We start from the raw sequence: 12468 nt of genomic DNA, 5'->3' as shown, positions 1-12468 counted from the left end.
GTAAACAGAACTAGCCATCTCTTTCTTGTTGAAGAAAAATCTTTTCACAGTATGCCATGATGGTCCCATTGTGATATATTCAACAACTTCTCTTTAAAAAGCCATGGGCTACATTTTTGTATTATATCAACATATGCCCTAACTGTTCTTGGTCTTAGTGGGGTGCCTCCTTCCTCTAACAATTTCTCTTCCTCAGAGGCGAAAAACTTCAAACCTTGAGTCAACCATTTTCCCAGTTTGCCTGAAAAAGTTCTAGGGACAGGCAACTTGAAATAAAAACAAAATAAATCAAAACAAGAACACATTGTTTTTTGAAATTGTCACCCATTTTTTTGCTCTCCTTCAGGGGCGAGCAATTTCACTTACCCCCAAGCTTCAGATGTTCCCCGTACGGGCCACAGAATGCCGCAGTCTGGCTGGGCACAAAATAACCGAGCCACCACACACCTTGTAGATTCAAATAGCAACTCTTTATTCCCGAACTCTCACCGGCACTCTATACACACGTTCTGGGAAAATCCACTGGCACTCTACAAGCACCTTCTGGGAAAATTCACTTCCTCCACCGGGCTCTGCCTACAAATAATCTCTGAATCCCGCGAGAACTCAATGGGAACTCAAGGAGCGGGCGCCTGAGGCAGCAGGATACACCCTATTCCCAGCAGGATCCACCTTAAACCTGGATCGCCCTAAACCTGGATCCGCCCTAATCCCTGAGCAAGGTCACATTTCAAGCAATGTCACTGCAAATGACCTGGGTCCCAGGCAAGCCCATTTCCACAATGGAGAGTCCTCCTTCTAAGCAACATTGGGTAGGCTGACAAGGAAATTGCCATGCGTCATTCCTACTTGGCTATGGCTCTCAGCACTTATTCCCTACTCATCATTAGGAAGGACACACAAATAACAACTAAGAACCCTTCTACAAGATACCTGGCCAGTATTCTTCAAATACTCAAGGTGAAACTGATGAAAAATGGCAAATTAGAGGAAGGGGATGTTAGGTCAGCAGGCTTCCCTTCCCCCTCTTCTTTCATGGGGGCTGGCTGTGGGCAAGGACTTTCCAAGTGGCTGAGGATACCGGAAATGGCCAATCAGAAGCTGATATGGCAACTGGACCCCAACCACCACGACTGCCATGGTTCCTGCTGGGGGAAGCAATTGCCCTGTCAATTCAATCAGCCTTGACCAACCCATGATAGACATGATCTGCCTAAACTCAGATGGGCCAACTTGCCATCAGTAGCTACAACTTAAATGGCCTTGGCCCTCCTACCTCCAGTTTCCCTTATTAGCATTATTCTTGCCTCCCCTGCCCCACGAATTCCTTTCACAGAATGGTGAACCTCGCCTGGGAGCACCCCCCCACCAATAAACCTCTTGATGCCTCATTCTTGTTCCAGGGTTCCTGATCTCGCGCACCCCTTGCTGCTTTAGAGGGTGCACTCTCTAATCACTGCTCAGTTTAAGATTCAGCAGGAGTATTGCTTCTCAGCAATGTGGGTGACTAGGGTATTTACTAAAATGCAATATTATTCAAATAATCACAGAGACACAGAATTTCAAAACTTTAATCATAAGAAATAATATATTAGAGACACATCAGCTTGATTGGTATTGTGATCATCAGAGCTATCAGCCCACAACAGAGGATAGGGATAGATAGAAAGAAATGAGTGAATAAAATGGCTTGGAATAACATGTGCAATAGAGTGGGAGGTTGATCATAACTGACACAGAGAAGGTGGGACAAGTTGATGATTAAAAATTTATCAGGCCTGGCACGGTGGGGCACGCCTGTAATCCCAGTTTGAGGGCCTGAGGCAAGAGAATCATGAATTCAAAGCCAGCCACAGCAATGGTGAAGCACTAAGCAACTAAGTGAGATCCTGTCTCTAAATAAAATACGAAATATGGCTGTGAATGTGCCTCATAAGTTAAATGTCCCTCAGATCAATCCTCAGTACCAATAATAATAATAATAATAATAATAATAATAATGTGGTCAGATTGGTAGCAGTGACTTAGGAACAAAGCACCAAGCAGCCTGAGTGCAGGAAAGAAACATCAATCATTCACCCATGGAAATGCCTGTCAATCAGCTGGATCTCCTGGCTACCACCTGTCAATCAACAGGGTCTCCTGGCTAATCCTGGAGTTCAGCCAGCTCCCCTGACCAATTCCAATGGGACAAGGGACTCTAAAAACACCTTTTCCTGTCCCAAGCCTTTCCCTTCCTGCTGTGAGGCCCATAAAATTCCAGTAAGGTCAAGCCCCCTCCTCCCTGCTTTTTCTCTTCAGACCCTCTTCCTGTTCCTGTCTGCTCTGTCAGTCTTATAGGGTTCCACCCAGGAGTCTCTTGTTCCAAGGTCCTTTTTAAATCTGCCTCCTTTGGTTGCCACCCACTGCCTGATCTCACAAATAATTGATCAGAATCTCTGGCTGAGGAGTGGAGAGTTGCTGTGGAAATCATCTGCAAGTGGCCCCATAGCAGTTTGCAGAGGCAACAGTTTGGGAGCTCATAAAGGACACTGCCAGCCTGACCCAGCACTTGTCTTATTTGGGGCCCAGTGTATGCCTGGACCAGTACAACTAAAACAGGTGCAGAGGATTGTGTCCAGGTGTAAGGATGGCCTTAGCCTAAGCAACTCCATTTTAAAATAAAACTTCGGTTCCCACCAGACAACCCTACAGAGCCCTCCAATATTGTTATCAGGCATAGCCTGATAAATTAAGTCAACTTCCACAACCCTTATAAAACTCAGAGTGAAGTCATTGTTATTTGCCTTCACCCTGATAGGAATCAAAGATGAGAGATCAGGGTGGAAACCACCAAACCATATGTCTTTGTTGGGAGCTGCCACATAGAAGCTGAGTACCCTTAGCCTTGAGCAATGGAATTGTGGATACTGGCTTCTACTACACCTGTAAGCAGGTGGATCCCATCTCTGCTGAGCAGAGGAATGAAGCTTTGGAAGTGGGTGTCACCCAATGAGACTGGGATATACCCCCATAAAACCCAATCTCTTGACTCTTTTGGGTTGAACTTTCTTGAATGTCTTTCTCCCAAATAAATAAAGAATTTTTAAGTATCTCACTCTTTCTCCAATGGACCCTTAAGGTCAAGAGCCTTCCATGATTTCTACAAGCAAAAGGTATTTCTGTGTGTTATATGCTTCTTTCGCCATTTTCTTAAGTTATTGGTGCAACCAGCTCCTGTGAACCCAGCTCAGGTTCCCAGCTGGCTAGACCATCTTTTTACTCTAAAGGTATTTCTGTGACAAACTTGTCCATTGTGTTGTGTTACCCTGATTTCTGCAATGTGGCTGTCATTTGTAGGCTCTGGTCAACCTTTTCTTATCTTTTATTTGAAACATCAAAATCTCTGGGTCTTTCAGAGTCACTGACTGCCCAATATTAAATTACAATGAATTCCCTCAGTCATCCAAGTTTTTGAGAAGGAGAATTTCCTCCCATTCAATTCAGATACATGGAGCACCTGGAAAGTACTGTCTTCTGTGTTTCACCATCTTATCCCTTCCAGCAGTTAAAAATTATTTAATTAATAATACAAAATCACTGAGACATATTTGCTAAGCAAAAATAACAATGCTTTTCCCAAAAGCAAAATCATTCACATAATTGAAGTTGATGAAATTTTAAGATTCAACAATCTCTGACAGCATAGAGTTGATTATGTAAAATATGCACTTTAGCTGGGTTGTCCACATAGGGTTGGGACAACTCACAGAGTGATGGAATGTTTATCAAGTGACATTTCTGGAAAGCCTATGGATGAATGATCATAATTCCATTTTTATGAGATCTAGATAGAGCTAATGCAATTATGTTGAAGTTTAGAGTTTAGCCTTCTTTTTTTCTACTTAACAAAGTCACTATTTCAGTATGAACCAGCCAAATGGAATTATTTTAATGTATTTTCAAGAACCGAGTGCTCATACTGGTGCATATTAGCCAAGTATCATTCTTGCCTAATGTGATAATGAATAACATAATGAATATGATAGATTTTGCCAAAGGAAACTATAACTTGAGATTTAGGATATGAATGAGATACAAGAGAAACATTTATAAACCTCCCATCATTCAATAAACTTCATTTTATATCTAAATATGTTTATTTTGAACGGAAAATGCTCCTCACCAAGTTGCTTAATACCTGCTTTACTTCCTTATTCCTCAGGGTGTAGATGAAGGGGTTGGCTGTAGGAGTCACCACTCCATAGAAGAGGGCCATGAACTTGGGCTGGTCCTTTGTAATGGATGAGGGGGGCTGAAGGTACATACTAATGGCTGGGCCATAAAAAAAGAGAACCACAACAAGATGAGAGGAACATGTCCTGACGGCCTTTTTCTTTCCTTCAGAATTTTTAATGTTAAGTACAGCATGTCCAATACTAGCATAGGAGGCAAGAATTAAGCACAGAGGAACAGCTAACATAAAAATGCACACCACATAGAGTGTGAATTCATTAACTTCTTTGTCACCACAGGCAGTCTTTAACAGAACTGGGGACTCACACACCAAGTGATCCAGTTTATTCATGCTGCACAGTGGCAACTGCAGTGTAGTTGTGACATGTGAGATAGCATAGGTGATACCACCCAACCACACAGTGGATGCTAATAGAATGCAAACATGCTGATTCATGATGAAAGTGTAGTGCAGAGGTCTGCAGATGGCCACATAGCAGTCAAAAGACATGAGAGCCAAGAGAAGACATTCTGTACTCCCCATTATGCTGAAGAAATAGACCTGAACTACACACCCCATATAGCTAATGGTCTTAGAGCTTCTCAGGTTTAACAGCATCTGAGGAACAATGCTTGTGGTTAAACATATGTCCAAAAAGGAGAGGTTGGTGAGGAAGAAATACATGGGACTGTTGAGAGTGGGATCTAACTTGGACACCAGAATGATGGCAATGTTTCCCATCAGTGCCATGGGATATGTTATCAGAAGAATAATGAACAGAGGAAGCTCTATCCAAGGACAATCAGCAAAGCCTAGTAGAATGAACTCGTCAGGGTGGCTTTCATTAATTAGCCCCATACTCTTCAAATTATTTCACCTATGGTAGAGAAGTACCAAAGAATTTAGAATTATGGGAAGAGAACAACCACAACAATCCATTTGTTTGTACTCAGAGATTATAGAATACAATAATTTAGTTTTGATATAGCACAAAGAATCCAGACCAGGTCATCTAATTTTCCTTCATTAATACAAAAAATTAAAAGTATTTGTCAACAAGTAACCCAAGCATTCTGAAACTGAATTTCCTCTCCTGTGTTACAAGATTGATAATAGTTATCTTCTTTTTCTCTGGTGAAGACTGAATGGAAAATAGAAGTCACTGTATTTTAGAAAGTTCAAATTAATGGTTTCAAATTTTACAGAATAAAAATCAATTGAGTAGTTTAATATGAAATTTGTTGTTTCCTATCTTCAGGTGTCTGACAAGAGTAGATAAGTCCAAGTAATTCTATGATTTCATGTTAAGGATCACTGTTGCAGAGCATTAGAAAAATGATAAGAATCACAGAATTATTCAGGTAGCAAGAGTAGAAGACTAAGGAAGAGGAAACCTGGAGATATGAGTATCATCAAAATAGATTAGTCCAGGGTTAGGGACTTAGGTCTATATTATAGCATTTACCTACCTTATGCTAGACCCTGGAATAAACCCGTCACCCCTAAATAAATAAATAGGGAGAGAGAGAGAGAGAGAGAGAGAGAGAGAGAGAGAGAGAGAGAGAGAGAGAGGAAGATTGATAAAGGGAGGAAGGGAGAAAACAAGGAAAGAAGAAAGGAAGAAAAAAGAAAGAGAGGGAGGAAGGATAGAAAGAAGGAGGAAGAAAAGGGGAAGGGAAGGAAGAAAGAAACTCTTACTAGTTTTTCTAATTTGTTGAATAATTATGTCTTCTCTATGGGGAGTGAGAAAAGATTAGATTTAAACAAATGATTCTTAGGTATTTGAAATTGAACATATCATTTAAAAACATTTAACATCATTTTCTCATATTTGAAAAGCTATCAATGACTGCTTTTATAAATTCAACAAGTTAAGCTAAAAAGACATGTTTCTTCATACTTTGGGATTTGTTTTTACACTTATGTGTTTCTTTGAAAATCTCATCCAAGTTCTGGGCATTTCATATATCTTGTTAAATTTTAGTTAATTTATCCATTTTAGTGGTGTTTCTTTATGAATTGAAATTATTATCCTCTTTTAGGAAAAGAATTTTTTTATCAGTGACCCTTTTACTATATATAAATATAGGTACATTTTTTTATGACCAGGTAACTAACTTTTGTAGGAGATATGCCAACTCCAGAGACATTCAAATCCTGAAATTATTTTTTTCACTTTTGGGACATATTTCTTTGGTTTTCAGCTAACAGGACCATAGAAACAAAATTAATGCCTAAGGAAAGCATTATTTTGAGTTGTAAAAATTAATTTTATGTATTTGTCCTTTATTAGTGAAGTATGTTTCATAGAAACCATATCTCATGTAACTTGAGGGACATTCAGATGTGAAGTTAAGATTGTGCTCCATGGTGAAAATTCTAAGTGAAAGAAAGCCATTTAGTGGTTTATGGTACCAGATTATATTTTTAGGGTTACAAACCACAGTTTTCACATTCTGTATTCCATTAAATCCTCAAGGCTACCTGTTGGGGTTCCACAAAGCTACTCAGAGCTGAGATGTTAATCTTGCCCTTGGAATATATATATATATATATATATATATATATATATATATATATATATATATATATATATTCCAATTAAATGGGAATAATAATAATAATTTAATAATAAAAACATTGCATCTTGATTGCTAAATAAGTATTATAAAATTTTTAATCTATTTACATTATGGAATAATTGCATTATAAGTCAGCTCCTATTTGTTCCTTTAGCATCATTATATTCACATTTCATAATTTTCTACCATGGTCATACATCAGTTTTTTTAAAGACTAATTATAGATCTCATTCTCCATGAATTTTTCCATAATTAAATTTATCTAGCTCTAATTAAAGTATTAACACCAATATTACTTCAGCAACTTCACTAGATTTATGTGATTGGGGATTTTTTTTCATATTAAGTGTAATTTTTTGATTACCCCAAAGCTCTTTGATTTCTGCATTTCCCTGGAGATCAATATGATTTAATCTTGCATTATATATAAACTTTATAATCCTATCCTTACATTTCTCATGCTCACCATATTATTCTCATTACATTTTTTTACATTAAACTCTTAGATTTCATGATATTTGGATTCCCCTATTTTCAGTGATTTTTCTATCCTTGTTTTACTACATAGTAATCTATAGCCATGAATGTTTAAAGTCATGTTAAAAGCTGCCAGGCTGTATTACTGTTGAAGTCTTTGTATTTTCACATATATGTTCTTTCTAGCCTATTAAATTTCATACCATATGATATTTTATTTATAATTTGATCAGGTTCAACGTTGTAGATAGTCAAAGATCACTAGAAGAACTAAAAGCAATTTTATACAAGACATGGCCTCTGGATGAAATAAACAGACAAGGCAATTCATAAAATTGTGACCATATATGTAAAAAAATTCACATTACTGCTAAGTCACTTAATAATTCATCCAGATATTTAATATTTGTGGAGTGTGTTTTTATTGTAATTTTAATATCTCTAAGTATGATCTAAGTGAGAAATTTAAAAAGAGATTACAAAGAGAAGGCTAATTGTTCCTAAAGCCAACAAACTAGGCATTTCTGAAGTTTAGAAAACTTGAAATGAAATGGTCTCTGACTCTTATATGTATATTAGGCACTATAACCTATCTACTACTCATTTCAATCTTCCCTAAAATGAATGGCCTCTAAATACATGTACTTTTTACTCACCTTATTTTGTAAAATATCCTTCAATAAAAAAAAAAATTATAAAGGAATACACTTGAATTTTTCAAGCTTTCAGGAAAGAATGGAGAAATCATAGTATATAAATGAGTATTTAAATATTCTGTTCAGAAGTTAGTTTTTCAGATGATATGGGGTACCAAAGAGAAAAAAAGGTGGGTTAGGAAGGCAATAGTAGAAAATATCAAGCATGCATTTTGGGAGTGCTATTTGTGTGTTATTCCTGAGACCTCTTGGGCATTGTTACCACATAGGCCATTCATTTACCTTTCTCTCAGGTGAGTTAGTGAGCAAGTTCCTTGGAGCAAAGCTTTCCATGGAAATGCATCTGATGTACAATTAGTTACCTCCTGGCTAAGGTTGGAGTCAGTCTGTGTTCTTAGATTTCATTAAAATGAACTCACCCCATTTCCCAACACACTGAACAATAATTTCAAAGAGAATACAATTAAAATAAATAAATAATAAAGAGTAGATGATTAAAATTAGAATAGAGCTAGTTTGAATAAATGATTCTGGGGAATTTATATGTGATTATCTTGAATTATCTTAGTTCACTAACTCTTAGAATAGCTCACATAGATTTTAATTATCCATAATCATAATGATAATGGAGCAAAACGTGAATTTGAAATAGAAGCAAAAAATAATAATCTTTCCAATGAGAAAAAATTAAGTGATATTAAAAACAATCTTTAAAATATTAAATTCCTATACAAGAAAAGATGAAATGATGATTGATCTATTTTTAGACTCTCCTATCTTTTTCTGTCTCTCCAGTTAATATTTGTCACACATAATAGCATCAAGATCTTTCAGATTACAAACTTTAATTTAAACTACTTTGTTCTGAAAATAAAATCAAATAAGTTGAATAGCAGGGACAAATGGAGAGTTTTCCTTTGACCTCTCTGTCCTTTCTCTAAATATCACTACTCCTTTTGATGCCTGTTTGGAGATCAGGAACAGGTCCTCCTACCCCTGGTGTTGAAGATTAACACCTGAGAAATAGCGAGACTAGTGTAGAAAGCAAATTTTATTTAAGAGGGACAGAAGTGCATACTTCCCTGGAAAGGAGAGTGGTCCAGAACTGAGTGCCCATGGGAGTGGGTGTGTCTTGTTCTTTTCTAGACCACCCAAATTTCCCCACATTCTATTTCTTTTCCATGTACATGCCTAAAGGCAATAAGGAGCAGCACAGGTGATAATAGCTTGGGTTGGAAAGTGAGATCCCCAGAAATGTTAGCAACCCATGGAGTGAGAAGGTGTGATTTCAGAGGTTAGTTGATAGCAACCCAGCGATAACCAGCCATCATCCTCTCTTGACCCCCATCATTCATTATCTACACTGACTGTCTGGTCTTCTACTCCTTGCCTTATTTTGTTGGGGAATGTGACATTTCCTGTCCCCTCCGGACAGGCAGGGCTGCAGATAGACTGGTTTTTGCAAAGACAGCAATGGGGGATTCAGTACGGGGTGGTGCTCATTTTATAGAAATTATTCTCTTAACCTTGTGTTTCTACTATCTTCATATGTCCCATTAGAGTATCAAACGACTATGTGTTTTTACATATTTTGAATGTGATGGACAATTTCTACTCCCTTTTACATACCCAAGTCCACTTTATATCCCCAAATATATGTCTTTTTAGAACAAAAAATTAGAACTAAGTTAGTATCATATCAATTTTACTTTTATTCATGATTCATGATTCTAGTAGATTCTATTCCAAAATAGAAGAGAGCTCCCACTAGACAATGGCAAAACAGAGATCTTCATAAAACAGGGAAGATGAAATAATACTAGAAAATATTATTAAGGTCACTTGAAGTTTTCTTTGTTTTTTTCTGGTATTTTGGTGATCTGTCCGCTTCCTTTAAGTTTCCATTGGACTACATAGCAACTGACATGAGTGAATTTATTTTGACTTGGTCTGCTCTTTTGGGATCAAGCGCAGGCCCTCCACCCTAATAGTAGAATTCCATACTTCTTGTTTAAAATTTTTATTGTGATGTTCCCTTAGAGGCCAGATACAAGCTTCTAGTTGGATTTAGCTAATGGGAGTCTTTATCTGATGGTTAAAAATTAAAAAAAAAAATAGCTATTTTGGGATGTGTCCCCTACCTCTAACTCAGCTAGAACACATGAAATTGACTCTGTTATTCAAAGACCTCAGCTCTTGGAAGTGGCCATGTTTCATCAGATACTCTCTTTCTGATTTCTAATAGCATTTCTTGCCTTTGCTACTTTAGGCTTTGTGTTGGAACCAAGCTTCCCATACTTGCAAGCTGCAAGGTAATTCCTATAGAATACCCTTGTTGGTGTTTCACAATCCTTCCCACACTTTGTATTTCCCTTGGGAACTACCCTTGATATACCAGTTGGAGTGTACCTTGTGTTATGTTGGGAACACCAGTGACATTAACTCTCCATTACAAAGAGACTAAGATAATTTCCTCTTTTACAACTTTTGTTTATTTTTTGTGTGGGGGGTTCTTCTTGTATTTTCTTTAGATTTTGTCAATTCTTATAGTAAACTTTGTGTAATTATGATATACAACATGATGGTTTGAAATATATTTACAGTGCACCATGACTAAGTATAGCAAATGAATGTATGTTTATCCAACATAATTATGTTTTTTGGTAAGAAGAAATGCTTTTGTAGCATTTTTCAGGGCTAATGTATTTTTTTAAAGAAACACCAAGTTGTAAAATAAATATCTTGATTTATCCTTTCAATTACTTAATATATTGAATCTTTCACCAACATTTTCCTAACCCATGCTTCCCAACACACCAGCCCCTTGTAACTACCATTTCACTTTCTACTTTTATAAACCTAAAATATTTGGCTCCATATAAGACTGTTATCATATAGTATTTCTCTTTTGTGCCAAGTCTGTTGCACTGACATCATTACATCCTCTTCCATTCATTCCATTCATGCTGTCATAAATGACAGGATTTCTTTCTTTTTGATAGCTGAGTAGTATTCCATTTACATATATAAAACCTTTTTTTATCCATTCATGTATAGATGGACACAATTTAATATTTTGACCTGGTGAATAATGCTGCAATTAATGTGGTATTTAAATATATGTTCATTGTGTTGATTTAATTTTTTTGTATATATACTCAGTGTTTTGATTGCTGAATCTTAGGGTGGTTCTACTGTTTTTGATGAACAACATTTACTATTCCCTACATGAGATTTAATTCCCTTTATATTACAAGGTTTATGAATGGAAGTGTAGTTTGGACTGAACAAAAAAAATACAGTAAGTTTACAAGTACTGGTTTCCAGTATGTGTTATTTTCTAAGTTTCATGTGTATGACCAGAGTTTGTCAGGTAAGAAATGTTGAGAAATGCTGCCATTGGCTTTGCTTTTTATATTTCATATCACTTTAAAATTAATACATAAAAATTGTACATATTTATATGATATTGTGTGATATTTTGATACATGTATATATTATATATGCAAATAAGAATAAATGTCTATCTCTTTAAATATTTATTATTTCTTTATAATAATAATATTCAAACTAATTTCTACTTTTTTTTGAAGTACACAGAACATAATTATATGTAGTCACTCTGCTATGCAGTCGAACACCAGACCTTATTAATGTTGTGTAAATGCAACTCAGTACTTGTTGAGCTCCAGTTCTCTTCATGTTGTTTCAAATGACAAGATTTCATCCATTTCTTGTGCCTTAATAATATTCTATTTTTTGTGTGTATGACAATTCTTAATTGACTTATCAGTTGATGAACACTTAGATTATTGCTACTTCTACACTTTTATGAATAGAACTACATAAAATGTAAGAGTGCAGATATATTTTACTCATACTGAATTCATTTCTTTAGGATATATATCTATATCTATCACATTTTTAAACCACTTTTCTCATTGGATGAACACAGATGGATTCAATACCTGTTTATTATAAATATTCTGCAATAAATATAAAATTTTAGGCATTTCTACCATATATTGTCCTAATTCCTATTGATACCAACCTGGAAATAGGGTTGCTAGATCATGTGGTATTTCTTATTATTTATTTTTTGAGGAACCCCCATAATGTTTTACATAACCACCATACTAAGTTACATAGCCAACAGTAGTGCTAGAAATGTATTAGCAAGTTTTGCATTACTGTGACCAAAATGTTTCACAAGAACAATTTAGAAATGCACAAGTTTCTTTTGGGCTCACTGTTTCATATGTTCTGTCCATGTACTGGACAGATGTTCTGTTTGCATTGCCCTAGGCTCTAGGTGAAGCAAAACATCAGGGCTAAAGGGCAGGGCAAAAAAAAAAAAAAAAAGGAAGAAAAGAAAAAGAAAGAAAGAAAGGCTATTTGGCTCTTGGAAGTCAGAAGTCATGAAAAAAATGAGAGTGTGTGGGAAAGAAAAAAAATATTAGCCCTCAGGCACACCCTCAGTAACAAATTTCCTCCACTTAATCCTGACCTGCCTAAAAACACCACTCAGTTATCCTTT

The 12468-nt window shown here is 36.2% G+C and overlaps 1 protein-coding gene across 1 annotated transcript; it reads right to left on the bottom strand.

Moving 5' to 3' along the window:
• Positions 1–4138: 4138 nt before the first annotated feature.
• On the bottom strand, positions 4139–5074 carry LOC139706274 (olfactory receptor 2G3-like). The gene has a single exon (XM_071613977.1). It carries the CDS (start codon positions 5072–5074, stop codon positions 4139–4141), a length of 936 nt encoding a protein of 311 aa, XP_071470078.1.
• Positions 5075–12468: the final 7394 nt, after the last annotated feature.

The sequence above is a fragment of the Marmota flaviventris genome, chromosome 6 (genome assembly GCF_047511675.1).
Source record: "Marmota flaviventris isolate mMarFla1 chromosome 6, mMarFla1.hap1, whole genome shotgun sequence".
NCBI lineage: Eukaryota > Metazoa > Chordata > Mammalia > Rodentia > Sciuridae > Marmota > Marmota flaviventris.
Note: the sequence above shows the minus strand (reverse complement) of the source record. Positions and strands in the feature narration are given on the sequence as shown.